General features: G+C 43.4%; 2 protein-coding genes across 2 annotated transcripts; one reads left to right on the plus strand and one right to left on the minus strand.

The window, feature by feature from the left end:
• Window positions 1-2,305, minus strand: LOC127762628 (WAT1-related protein At5g07050-like). Its single transcript, XM_052287110.1, has 5 exons — window positions 1,963-2,305; window positions 1,801-1,863; window positions 1,404-1,520; window positions 867-1,293; window positions 1-766 (listed from the first exon to the last, which is right to left on the minus strand). Exons 1-5 carry the CDS (start codon window positions 2,160-2,162, stop codon window positions 347-349), a joined length of 1,227 nt encoding a protein of 408 aa, XP_052143070.1. The 5' UTR covers window positions 2,163-2,305; the 3' UTR covers window positions 1-346.
• Window positions 2,306-10,824: 8,519 nt separating this feature from the next.
• On the plus strand, window positions 10,825-12,420 carry LOC127760381 (cytochrome P450 CYP94D108). Its single transcript, XM_052284630.1, is given in 2 exon segments — window positions 10,825-12,306; window positions 12,308-12,420. Coding segments are annotated over 2 exon segments (1,530 nt in total). The 3' UTR covers window positions 12,356-12,420.
• The last annotated feature ends 2,078 nt before the right edge of the window (window positions 12,421-14,498 follow it).

The following is a 14,498-nucleotide window of genomic DNA, read 5'->3' on the forward strand; positions in this document are numbered from 1 at the left end:
TGGAAGGCCAAAACACAACACGCTCTTAATTACTTCCGATCAAAAACAGAAGGAGAACTGATGATACAGGGGTAGCTGGAGTAAGGAATCCAGGTTACAGGAAGGGACAAAACGAAAAGCACATAGAACAAAATTATTCCACTCCACCCGTTCTCAATAATCACCGGGCCCTAATAAGTAATAATGCATGCAACGTCAGTAACACAAACGTTTCCGTCACACGTACGCCCTCACATGAGAAGACAGTTAATTAGCATTTGGACAAAACCTCTCCACCACGATCGACTGATGCAGCAAAACACTTGGAATCATTGTGCATTGTGCCTGCATGCTGCAGCCAGCTGCGTCAAACTGCACTAGCTCCTTGCTCGTTGGAGGATGACGACTTTTTCACTCCATTTGCTTTCTTGCAGTCCGCCGCGTCGTCGTCGTCGTCGTCGTCGTCGTCGTCGTCGTCGTCGTCTCCAACAACGGTGGCGGCGGTGAACTCGGCGTCGTTTCCCTTAGAGGCCACTGGAAGCTCCATCATGGCCGCGTCCTGCTCCTGGGTCTCCTTGTGCTTGCCCCAGAGCACGGAGTAGAGCCCGACCACGATCAGGACGGCGCCGAGGACGCCGCCGAGGTATATCTTCTCGGCGAGGATGAAGGAGCCCATGCCGGCCACGATGATCATCATCAGCGGACTGAACGCCGATGCGAACACCGGCCCTGTCTTCTGGATCACCAGCCCCTGCACGTAGTACGCGATGCTCGACGTCACGATGCCCTGAAAACAAAATCACAGCAGAGAGACGTTAGCTAGCTCGATCATTCAGCATTTGACACGACGACGAGTACAGTGTGCACATATGGTGATGGATACGCACGGCGTAAGCGGCGGCGAGGAGGTTCATGTCGAAGCCGATGGCCCAGACGGAGGGGCGGTGCTCCATGGCGAAGGTGACGACGATGGCCTGGAGGGTGCCGACGAAGCAGATGAGCGTGGTGAGAGAGAGCGGCGCCGAGTACTTCTTGAGGGTGTGCGCCTGCAGGATGAAGAGCGAGGCCCAGGCGAGGGTGGCGATGATGACGAACAGCGAACCGAGGAACCACTCCCTGCCCGACGGGTCGACGGCGGCGGCGGCGGCGGGCGCCTCCGCGCCGTGGCCGTGCGGCGCCTGCACGTGGCTCGTCCACGCCATCTGCATCAGCGGGCCCTTGTACAGCGTCATCATCATCGCGCCGGCCACCGTCACCAGCGTCCCGGCCACCTTTGCCTGGCACCTCACCTTCTTCAGGTCAACCTTCTCCATCCTGTCGAATTATACACAGCAATGTCAAATGCTTGCTCCAAACTGACTTGATCTGCTAGTCTGCTTAATGTTCATCTCAGTTTCATTTTTCAGAAGATATATGTAATCTACCTGAAGATTACGGCCATCACGAAGGTCATGGCGGGGAGGATGTTGCTCATGGCGCATGCGAAGGTTGGCCCGGTGAACTTGAGGCCGGCGTAGTAGAAGTTCTGATCGATCACAGGCCTGTAATGACGGACATGCATGCATGAGGTTAAACTGACAGTTCTTGCATGCATGCTAGCTAGTACGGTAGTACCAGTACCATTTCTGAAAAAGCCGGCAGTTTTTTTTTTGTCGTAATAGTACAGGCTACATAAAGCTTTATGCTCCTTTTCTTGAGAAAAGAATAGCATCTTGGTATATTGGAATGTCCACTTAAGTGTGTTCTCTTCTTAAAGAAATTATTAAGTTGGGTACACCGAAAAGACGGGAGAGATGATCATCAATCGATCAGTGCACTAACCCGAGCAGTGCCAGGACGAAGATCTGGAGGAACACCGACCACGTCATCTTGGGCCTCACCTTCCTGCCATTTCCATTGATCAAACACCAACACCATCGTCAGTTACAATGCAACATCAGTTACTGCAATATTGCTCCGTTAATTTGTGCATGAAATTATTACCTCTCGAGGAGGAGGGCGAAGGGTGCGATGGAGATGGTGGCGAAGGCGTGGCGGTAGACGACGAGCACGTAGTGGCTCATGCCGTGGTTGAGGGAGACCTTGGTGATCACGTTCATGCCGGCGTAGCCGAACTGCAGGCAGATCATGGCGAAGTAGGGCTTGGCCTTCTCGAGGAAGCCGCCGCAGGGGGAGGAGGCCATGGCGAATGCTGGTGTTCTGAACTGTGTCACTTGCTTAATTTGCTCGAGCTTGGTGGTTAGCAGAGACGGGTAGCTTCCTAGCTAGTAGGTGTGTTACACACTAGCTAGCTAGTGCAGAACTCAAGGAGCAAAGACACTGGCCTTGAGTTGAAGGAGATGTGCAGGCTTCACCGCCGTATTTATAGGATGCACGCGGCAATGGCATATCGGTTATTTCCCGGTGCTAGGCTCTGCGTACTGTGCTGTGGCCCCCATCCGTGCTGGATCTGCGTGTGCAACAATTGTGCAGACGTAGGTAGGTGGGACCCACACCCTTCTTTGGTGGCTGTATGGGCCCACCTGTCAGCTAGAGGACGCCATCAGCTTCATCTGGTGAAGTGAACCTGATGGGCTCTCCTGAAGCAACACGAGTGAAGAGAGAGACCATCTCCACCTGAAGAACAGAGAGACCTGAAATATGCTGCTTCGGTTGGGGATAGTTCTGCAGCATGCTGCCTCAAGCGTCAGAGACGAAGCGGCGAACCGTCAAATTTTGGTCATATCTGGCATGTATGCATATGCATTGGGAGGCAGAGAAATCATCAGATGTCTCCTGATGTTATAAATTAACCACTGCATGCAGTATCATGCAGCCTAAATCTTGCGACGGTCAGAGATATTCATGGGATCTTGTGGCTAGCCGACAAGCACGCTTGAACTTCCTTGGCACTTTGGCTATGGATGAGAAGTTTGAGAGGATGATATTGTTCAGGAAACTTTGAAGATGTGAACTCGTAAGACCCACTGAAACCTTGATAGGCTATGGAAATTACTTTTGTTTCAGTAGTCAAAGTGATAAAATTGCTCTATTTTGCTGAAATGCTACCATAGTTCAGGTCAGTTGTACTAGTGTTGAGTCAGCTTTTCTGACATGTATTGTTTTGCTTGCTGTCAGATTTCCATTGCATCTAAATTTAATTGCAGATATGTTCATTGCCTATCCATAGAGGAAGTATTGAGGGATAAGATATCTATATTTTTTTTTCAAGGATGCAAATTCCATCCAACAAAAGGGGGGAATGGGTTCTGAAGAAAAAAATCGCTGTGCCATTCTCAAGGACATGTCACTCTCAGGCTACTAAAGTAGAGCATTACATATATAATTTTTTTTTCAGGAGGCCAGTTCTTATGCTGAATTCGTGTACAACACTATCTCCTTGCATTATAATCTACAAACGCAACCGTCGCCACAAGAAAAGAAAAGAAAAGAAAAGAATATAAATATACACACACGGTGCATGCAGATGCAGTGCAAGCGGCTGCGGAAAGCTACGTCTCCAAACGCAAACCCCACGAGGAGACCCGAGTGCGATCTATGATGGCCCGTATTTTAGCATCTGATTTTGATGGCTGTCTGGTTAGGTGTTATCCCTGCATGCCTCAAATCAACTCGTATAAGTTCTCATATAGTAGCTAGCTACTACTCCATCCGTTTCACAATGTAAGTCTTTCTAGCATTGTCCATATTCATATGGATGCTAATGAATCTATATATATAATGCTAGAATATGGACAATGCTAGAAAGTCTTACACATATTTCCTCCGTTCCACAATGTAAGACTTTCTAGCATTGCCCACATTCATTTAGATGTTAATGAATCTAGACATGTGTATGTGTTTAGATTCATTAACATCTATACGTGTGTGAGCAATGCTAGAAAGTCTTACATTGTGAAACGGAGGGAGTAGTATTCTAGTTGCTTACCGTTCTCCCTTTGTCTTTTGCTCTTTCAAAAAAAATTTAGTAAGAAGAACGAGATAAAAGGCAATTTAGAAAGAAGTTTGTTACTTGTTGCTTAGAAGAACTGGATGTCTCTATGAATGATAGGGGCTACTTATTTGCTTTTGGTTAGGTTACATGAAAGATTTACAGTTGTACATCTATACTCCCTCTGTCCCATTTTAAATGCAGCTATGATTTTTCACGTCCAACTTTAACCGTCCATCTTATTTGAAATTTTTTTTTAAAAAAATTAAAAACATAAGTCATAAGTAAAGTACTATTCATATTTTATCATCTCATAACAACAAAAATACTAATTATACGGAGGGATTACTAATTACATGTACTAGTTGAGCTAAACTACCCATGAGACAGGGTGGGTCAAATTGATCAGCTACAATCCATGTCACTTCATGGCTTATTAGAACCTTCTCCTAGTACTGGACCGCCCACATTGGCCATCATCCACCAGTGCATAAGCAGTCGATCCAATCACTGATGTACTCCAGACTAGGCATGAGCCAATTAATCGTTGTTCTTCCAATTTGGTAACTACATGTCCCCAACTCCAAACCCGTGATTGGTAATCTTCATTGCTTGTTGCTTCATTGATTGGTAACCTTCATCGTGCTAGTAAGTATACCAGTTGTCACCGCCATTCTGTGTGTGCCGACACGGTGCCGTTCACGTGGCCACATCTTTGCCAATATGTCCTGTGGTATGTGAAGTGGTGCTTGCCTGCCCGATTCTCTTCAGTAGCACAATATAAACTTAGTAATGGTATGTGTTGCGTTTGGTTATCTTTATCGAACATCTCCACCAATATTTATTTTATAGCCACGTCTGTCAATGTGCACTAAGTATACCACCACACATATATTGGGCTTTTGAAAGCTGTATGCAGAGTTGCAGATATATTTTTTGAGTAAATTAGACACATGAAAAGCATATATGGTTCTAAATTTATCAAATGGTTCAGAAATGTGACTGTGCATAAGCATAAAAGAATAAACCATCTCAGAGACAGACATTTTTCTCAAGTTCTTTTCAGGTGCTTTTACACGGGAAGTCACTCTGCCAAACTTACCAATCGTCAGTGCCATCTACCATGCATGCTCCTGTCAACTGATGACTCCTTTCAGCTGTAGCATGAGTACCAAGGAGGCAAGGAGACGTTAAAATCAAGCACGAAGACATGTACAGGGGTAAATGCATGCATATGTTCAGATGCATTGTACTGATAGACCCATCTAGCTACCATTAGCTTTTGCCTTTCGATGGTTGTGTCACCCCCTTTTTTATCTTCCTTTTTTTTTTTGCCTGTACTTGGGACGCACGAGGAGAAAAAAGCTGGGTTCGACTAGACTATCACGCGTACAACTGAACAACTCCAATAACATTTGAGCTTTCACAATGTTGTCAAACATATGTAACTACATGCTTTCTCTTCTTATAAGATATATGCTCTCTTGTATGATCCTAATTAAGTGATTTGCCACTCTCACCTAAGGATTGGTATCCTGTCCCAAATCCAAAAGATCTGCACTTTGGGTATTTTGGAACTCAACTGAGTGACTAGCAAATCCTGGATTGAGTCCTAATTAAAATGCAAACCAAGACATACCTTGAGGCGAATCAGATCGATGACAGGCCAGGGATATATTACACGAATCCGAGAATTGCAACATCGGTCAGATATGGTGAGGACCAGACAGGCCGTGCAAATCCCAAACAGAGAATTAAAAACTTCAAACCGATCATCATGTTGCACAAACAAACAAACAGAGCCAGGCATCAGAGTGCGTCACCATTGCCGACTGATCAAAAAGCTCTCTCTCTCTCTCTCTCTTTCTCACTCTCTCTCGTTAGTCGTCACAGCTAAGTAGTAGAGTATAATCGATGGAGGGGTATGGATAGGCGCGCACAACGGAAGTGGCGGATGACCTGCGCTCCGATTCAGATTATAATTAGTTAATTTCAGGCGAGTAGAAAGATCGAATGGCAACTTGGCTTTATCGGCGATGCTTCTGATAGCTCCTCTTTACGAGTGATCGTACACATCGAGCAGCATTCGATCAGTGAGATAATCGACTCGATCGGGAGCTAATGACGATGCTATCATGTCAATCGGTCGCTTTAATCAGTTGGCTGTCCAATCATCAGTGACATTCATGTACTGCTGCCATGCATCAAGGCAGGGTCGATCTGGCAAATGCTCCGGGGGTCTAATCATGTGCTCTGGCGTAAGTAAGAGAAGCAGAGGGAGACAAGAGGCTAAGGATGTCTAAGCTACGCGTGATGCGCCACGCACTGACGCACTCATGCATTTGGGGGTACAGATGCCGATTATGTTTATCTGATGACTAAGAGCAAGTTTAGCCAACTACTAGCTCCAATTCATCTATAGCCAATCTAATAGCTTATTCATATAATAGTTACATACTACACTATTAATACTTGATCCCACCTATCATATACACACTGTGTCTTGAAGTTCGTGCTACAGCTGGCTATAAATCTCGCTGCTTTTCTCTCTCTTCATTTATCTTCTTAAAATATGTTTGTAGCTGGCTTATGGCCTGTTATTGTACCTGCTCTAATAGAAGATTGATTTCGTGATTCTGGAATCTTGGATCGGTTCGTATCATCCACGACACTTAGAAAAGCACATCCAAATCCACTGCTTAATTACTGGTTAGTAAGAGGGTGATAAACAACTTGGCGATCGTGGTGAAAAATAACGAACTCAATTTACCTTGGCGGCCGAGCTCGGAGGAGAAGCCAGTGATGGTGATGAACAGCGAGCAGCAGAACTACTCCGCCGGCGACGATGCGCCTGGACGGGAGCGGCGCCAGCGTCAGAAACAGATCCAACAATCCAGCCCATCAAAGACCAATTAGAGCCCATCTCACTCTCCTTGATTTACGAGGCAGTGCGGCCCGTGCAGTTTTTACAAGTCAGTTCTACTAGCCACTTAGTCATGCGTTGCACGACTTTAGATACCTGTATAAAAAGTTATATATTTGGGTTATAATAAGCAATTATACTTTTAGTTTCAAATTTTGCGAAAGGACTTGATAAGACTTGAGCATACAACCGGGGAATGAAACTGTGAGCTGCTGTTGCAAGATTTAAAATGAGGGCTTGTGCTTAGCAGTTCTACGAATAGACGGAGAATTTAAGCTCTGCTTCATCAAGTGAAAGAGAACAACTACCACGTCAAGAACTCAACTGAATCAACTAAACAACTCATGTCAGGAATTTAAGGATACTGAACATGTACCATGCCTTAATGCCTTGTTAGCCGGACAGAATTAGACCACCACAGACTGCGCAAAGAGGGCATAATCTGGTTTACACACACCACTATAAAACCTAATCAAATAAAACTTTTCCAAATATGGCAACACAATCTATTTAACATATTATCATATATTTGTTTAAAACAGCGAAAAGATCAGAATAAAGTTGAAGCACAACCTAGACTCCAAAGAGTTATTGAGAACCACAATTTTCCCTAGCTATTAATCAGCTTGGCTGCTCAAGGCTTGCTATCATATCCAATATATCCTATACCCTTCGCCTTCTTTAAGTAATGGACTAATTTGATCAGCAATATCTCCAGGAATCTGAGCAGAAAGAAGGCATTTGAGCAGACCAAATATCTTCAGGAATCTGAGCAGCTCCAGCATGCTGCATAATTATTTTTTTATAGACCAAATATATATAATAGATGGATAGCAGTAGCTTGCTTCATATAGCCGAAATATTAATGTGTTGTTGGAACAAAATATTTTAACATCAAATTATTTTTATGTATTGTTCATCATTCTATTTAATATTTGTTCTAGGCCTTTTGGGTTGCACAACAGTTAGGGGGTGAACTGTAAGAGAGTACTAAACAGCAGTATATGATAGCAATATACTACGTATGTTGTTAACTGATCAACTCAATCTTTCTTGGGTCATTATAATTGGTGGTTCCTTTTGTATTCTACCAAATTCTGATATGCTATTGTTTGAATTACATAAATATGTCTGCTCCATATGATCAGGGTAATGATACGAAATTTCCAATTTCTATTGTTATGCATGTTTTGAAGTTGACAGCATTTCGGAAGTAAATTTCAAGCTTTAGTCAGCAAGCTGTGATTATTTATATAGTATTTCCCAAAAGAAAAGGTTAATGTTGAGAAATGTTTCAGCATCCTGAACAGTTAAGTGCTGTTGAACTGCACGATCAGATTCAGTATTTTATCCACATAATCATTATTTTTTATTGAGCAAATGGATAGGAACAAAAAAAAAAAGTCATATGTATTACCTTTCCTTGAAACTTTTCATCGATCTACTGACCAGAACCTATGAAATGTAAAGACTGGAGACTGCCAAGTATGAAAAAGTTATTACCTCAGCTTTCATAGGACAGAATCACCATTGTGAACAGCCTAAATATTTTCATTGTGGAACAGCCGCTACACCTACAGCCTAGTAAATCTGTTCAATCTGCACAAATATCTCTATCCGACAATAACTAATATCAACACACTATCCTGCGTAAAAATTTGTAAAATCTGTAACATAGTATGGCTGTATGATTTTGCTATGTGCGTGGAGCATGAACTGAAAGGGCAAGAAGGCATTGCAGTAGAATCTGTCCTATACCCAATGAAGACCATGCAAGGGCAGTGTGTCAAAGTTGGCCTCGTCCTCCAAGAAGCCTTGAGGTCAGCAGCACGATGTCATGCATCCTAGAGGCTAGAGTACGATGCTGGTGGTGCCGCTGGACACCGTAATGGCCTTGCATCCTCATCCTTGGGTTCCTGCTGGTAACCAGGCAGCCCTCGCTCTTGCTGGTGGCCATTCGTCGAGCAGGAGCGGCCAGACGAAGCCCACTGGACACCAGCGGCAGTTCGCAGCAGTGCACGCTCGATCCGGCGATGACGCTCTCATAGGAGGACCTAGAGTGAACGATCCGACGCGACAGGGCCTGATCCGGCGAGACGCAAATGAGTGGGGGATGGACAGAAGGGAGGAGGAGGCAGGGGATTAGGAGAGACTGAGGCCAGGGTAGGAGCTTGTGGGGATGGGAAGAATGGAAGATGCGGCGGAGGAGGATGAAGCCGCGGCGGCAGCTTTTCTTTTTTTTCTTTTTTTTTTTAACGCGTGGATGCTGCCTATTCGCCTACCTCTCTCGACTCTGATCGAAGACTCCTGAAATCTCGTCTTCACCTTTTGACTAAAGCTATACTGAGGCCTATTCAAAATCTAACGGCATGGGTTCAATGTTTGTTGCATCCAACGGCTAATATTATTCCGATGGACGCTTTGTGGTGGTGAAAAACTTTAGTATTTTCACTACTTTAGATTTCCAATCACTAACAAACAGCGAAACAGAGGCCTGATTAGATATGGCAATTGGCAACATGTCCCATAACCCGAGATCCCATAGGTTTTTATATTATTATTACGAGTCACATTTTTAATTCTGATATCCATAGATTTATTAATGAGCAAAATTCCTTACCTGTTGGGTTGATAGGTATGATTCGGTTCTTTAGCCACCAGTACCCCACTTACCCATGGGTAAAAAAAGGTGTGCCTAAGGTAATAGCTCTAATCCAGTTTATATGAGATTGATATAGAAAACCATATAGTATAAAGACAACAGATGAATCCAGCGTTACTTACGAGATCCTTGTCGAGATGGTTAGACGAGATCTCCCGACGAATCTGGCTTCGTAAACTATGGTGGGTATGTTGGCGCTATGATTCGATGATCTGAACCCCTCAGGGGGTGTGTCTTTTATAACGTGAGTTGCCTTAGTCTCCAAGTAGATCTTGGAGACAATGAACCCTACACAATATAGAATAGACCCAATTCTCTTCGAGTAGGACTCTGTTAATCACCGGCCTATGAGGATATTTTCTATAATATCTTATAGATTTCCTTATCACCTACGGTCGTATGACCGATGGTATACCATACTCGTATATTCCGTAAGTCATAGGATATGAGGTATGCTTTATCCGTAACCAATCGTATATGACATAATTCTTACATGATTTTTTACTTGCTTTTGAATGTTAATGTTAAAACTAAGGTTGCCTAATATGATGTTGGTGCTTGCCATCGTCATCATCGGATTATTGTAAAAAATTTAAGTGCTCTAAATTAGTGTAGTGGTATGGATATCCATTACCTGTATGGGTATGGTTTGGGGAGAATTTTGCACCCGCGGTTAGATGTGGGTATTAGAGCGCGAACTTTTAATCATAAGTTTGAGTATGAGGTAAGAAAACTTGCAGTAGAATTATAGTTCATGTGGATCAATTTATTTGTGTACTGAAGAGAAGAGAGTTGTACCAAAGGTAACCTAGTAACCAGATTATTTGAGCAGGCGACCAGGCATGAGGCATCCACTGTCTAGCTTTAGTAGTACTACTATTGATCAAGTCAATGTAACAATATGTTTGGTAGCATATGATGTATTCTTGATCAGCAAAGACGTATTCTTGAGCTGCAAGCCGATGCATATCAAAGAAATGAATACAATGAGTTCCACTTACCATCTTGGGACCAACAAATATCTTTTAATCTCTCTGAACCAGAGACCACCATTAAATTAGACGAGCTTCAGAATCTTCTAGTTCTTTCGGCGAGGGGAATGGATTGACCTTAAAGGAAGTGGATTGACTTTGATTCTCTCAACAATCTCAAATTCCAGAAACATGATTACAATGTTCGTAACACACGAGAGAATCGATTCGTCCAGCCGAACGACTTCCATCTTCACCAGCTATAAAAAAGCCGAGAAATCCAGGTGCTCAGCACAGTGGTCCAGATCACATGCGCCATCACAAGTCGCAAGCCAAAACCATCTCGCTCGAGCTCACCATGGAATTCTCCTCGAGTTCAACCTCTCTCTTCCTCCTCCTCTCTATCCTGCCTCTCCGCTACTTTCTTCGCCAGCGCAACGACCCCAAGAAGCAGCCTCACGCCCATGGGCTCAAGTCCTACCCCGTCGTCGGCATAGTGCCGCACTTCACCAAGAACAAGGACCGCTTCCTTGAGTTTACAACCGAAATCATGAAGCGGAGCCCCACGCAAACCATGTCGTTCAAGGCGCTAGGTCTCACCGGCGGCGGCGTCATCACCGCCAACCCGGCCAATGTCGAGTATACGCTGAAGACTAACTTCGGTAACTACCCCAAGGGCGAGCTCGCCGTGTCCATGGTCGTGGACTTCCTCGGCCATGGCATCTTCAACTCCGACGGCGAGCAGTGGCAGTGGCAGCGGAAGGCCGCCAGCTACGAGTTCAACAAGCGCTCGCTGAGGAACTTCGTGGTGGACACCGTCAGGTCCGAGGTCGTCGAGAGGCTGCTGCCGCTTCTGGAGCGGGCGGAGCGCGACGGCCGGACGCTGGATGTGCAGGACGTGCTGGAGCGCTTCGCGTTCGACAACATCTGCCAAGTCGCCTTCGACGAGGACCCGGCTTGCCTCGCCGAGGACAGCATGGCCTCGCCCCAGAGCGTGGAGTTCATGCGCGCGTTCAACGATGCGCAGATTGCCGTGAGGGACCGGTTCATGTCGCCGGTCAAGTCGCTGTGGGGCTTCAAGAGGCTGTTCAACATGGAGCCCGAGAGGCGAATGCGGGAGGCGCTCGCCACGATCCACGGCTTCGCCGAGCGGATCGTCCGGGAGCGCAGGGAGAGAGGGAAGGCCGGACTGGCGCGCAGTGACGACTTCCTCTCGCGCTTCGCCGCGAGCGGCGAGCACAGCGACGAGAGCCTCCGCGACGTGGTCACAAACTTCCTCCTCGCCGGGCGCGACACGACGTCGTCGGCGTTGACCTGGTTCTTCTGGGTACTGTCCGGTCGGCCCGACGTGGAGGACAAGATCGTACGCGAGATCCACGCGGTGCGGCGCGCGTCCGGTAGCACAAGCGACGCGACGTTCAGCTTTGATGAGCTGCGTGACATGCAATACCTCCATGCCGCCATCACGGAGTCTATGCGGCTGTACCCACCAGTGGCCATGGACACGCACAGCTGCAAGGTGGACGACTTCCTGCCGGATGGCACGTTCGTGGGGAAAGGGTGGCTAGTGACGTACTGAGCGTACGCGATGGCACGGGTGGAGGACATCTGGGGCGCGGATTGTGAGGAGTTCAGGCCAGAGCGGTGGCTAGACGAGGTCGGCGCGTTCCGGCCGGAGAGCCCGTTCAAGTACCCGGTGTTCCACGCGGGGCCGAGGATGTGCCTCGGCAAGGAGATGGCCGACATACAGATGAAGTCCATTGTAGCATCTGTGCTCGAGAGGTTCAGTCTCCAGTATGCCGGCGGCGAGGGACACCCGGGGCTCGTGCTCTCGGTGACGTTTGCGCATGAAGGGCGGTTTGCCGATGCAAGTGGCCACGAGAGGTTGATGACCGGAGCGTGCTGCTACACTTGTGGACTTCGTTTTTACAGAACTAGTGGCACGCGAGATTGCACGGCTAGCATAACAACATATATATTTTTATATTTTATTGTTAAAATATGTTAAATGTATATAATTCTAAGTTATGTAATAATTTCACTTTCAGTTATTTCTAAATTCTCCCGATATTCCTTCATTTCTATTTTCTAATTTCCGTTATTTCTAAATTATATTTCTATATGTACTACTATATACTCTACTTTTATTTTTTTTCAATTCCTATTTTCAGGTAGTACTGAATTTCTATATGGACTCTACATACTTCTTCCAAATATTCCTTATTTTTGTTTCTAAAATTCTATTATTTATAATTGTATTTCTATATAGACTCTAAACTCATCTCTCAATATTCCTTTTTTTTTAATTCTGAGTTTCGGTTATTTCTAAGTTGTATTTCTTTATGGACTCTAGCCTCTTATTCTAATATTCATCATTTTTTAATTTTTAATTTTTGTTATTTCTAAATTGTATTTCTATATGTACTCTAAACTCTACTTTTAATATTCCTTTTTCTAATCCAAAATTTCAATCATTTCTAGATTATATTCTGTATGGACTCTTATACTTTTATTTCAATATTCCTTTTTTTAATTTCAAGTTATTTATAAATTCCGGATTACTGTTATTTTTAAATTGTATTCCTATTTGGAATCTATTTTTTATTTTTTTCCTCTTTTTCTCCAATTAATATGAGAATTTCTCGACCGTGAGAGTGAATGTGGAGGCTCCTTTTTCTATTACTTTAATAAATTAATAGATAGATAATATTCTATATGGACTCTTATACTTTTATTTCAATATTCTTTATTTTTTAATTTTTAATTTTTGGTATTTATAAATTGTATTTTTATATGGACTCTATGGAGTACTTTTATTATTTTTATTTTTTTGTTAATTCCGAATTTTTATTTATAAATTGTATACGTATATGGACTCTAGCCTTTTCTTTTAATATTCCTTATTTTCTAATTCCGAATTTCAGTTATTTTTAAGTTGTATTCCTATTTGCACTATATTTTTTCTTTTTCTGTTTTTCTCCGATTAATATGAGAATTTTTTAACCATGAGAGCGAATGTGGTGGCTCCTTTTTCTATTGCTTTAATAAGTTAACTAGTTGGGCAGCCCACGCAATTGCGATGCTAGCAACAATTTAAAATTATCTATTTTTTACACATGATTTTATTTAAAATTATCATTCTCGTGATTCTAATAATTTTATAGTTTTTAAAAGCCACATCAGTCACTACCCCTTACTCCTTTATCACATTTTTATTTGCTTACTCGATATACCACTACTTCTATTCATCCTCTTTAAAACTTTAAAAAATTAGGCCTTATAGTTTTTAGAGTTCATTGTCTTGTTGGATTTCGTTTTCATAATTTTTAGGAGTATTGTCAAACATCGTCAATTTACTGCTCTACGGCTCATCCGCTGCCACCTCTCTTTATTATCATTGGGATTTTAAAAATCGAACATAATTATTGCTTGTGTTCTTTTTTACTTTTTATAAGTCTCGTCAAATCGTTAGGGGCTTCGCCCCCTATACTGCTCCGCACCCCGCCCATTGCCTCCCCTCTTTATTGTTATTCAGATTTTAAAATCAAACATGATTATCATTGGGGTTTATTTTACTCTGCATAAGTCCCGTCAACCGTCGTGACCATGTTGCATAACGGCATGCCTATCTTCACTGGGATTCTATTTGGGGTTTTGTTTATAGTTTTTTGATATCACATTAACCGCTAACACTCTACTCCTTTATAGGCCTATTGCTTATCTCCTCTTTATGGTAATTTGAGATTGTTGTGTTCTAGATGGATTTTTTTAAAATTGCATAATTTTTCATCCCGATAATTTTTTTCATAAATTATATTCCAACTTAAACTCTTATAATTATTTTTCTATTTTTGGAATTTATTTTATTTGTTATTTCAAACTTTAATTAATCTCGTCATGTATTCTAGATTGTCTCTTACTTCAACGGTCTTTATTTTTTATTACAAATTTTAGTTATTTATTATAAATTGTATACGTATATGGAATCTAGCCTTTTATTTCGATATTTCTTATTTTTCTAATTCCGAATTT

This window comes from Oryza glaberrima, chromosome 1 (genome assembly GCF_000147395.1).
Source record: "Oryza glaberrima chromosome 1, OglaRS2, whole genome shotgun sequence".
Taxonomy (NCBI): Eukaryota; Viridiplantae; Streptophyta; class Magnoliopsida; order Poales; family Poaceae; genus Oryza; species Oryza glaberrima.

What these genes read in the sequence shown, in the direction of transcription:
- LOC127762628 (XM_052287110.1), bottom strand. Translation starts at nt 2,162, where the DNA reads ATGGCCTCCTCCCCCTGCGGCGGCTTCCTCGAGAAGGCCAAGCCCTAC. An exon ending in TTCGTCCTGGCACTGCTCGG is followed by an intron (nt 1,521 to 1,800) that starts GTTAGTGCACTG and finishes CCGTCATTACAG; the next exon opens with GCCTGTGATCGATCAGAACT. An exon ending in TCCTCGCCGCCGCTTACGCC is followed by an intron (nt 767 to 866) that starts GTGCGTATCCAT and finishes TTTTGTTTTCAG; the next exon opens with GGCATCGTGACGTCGAGCAT.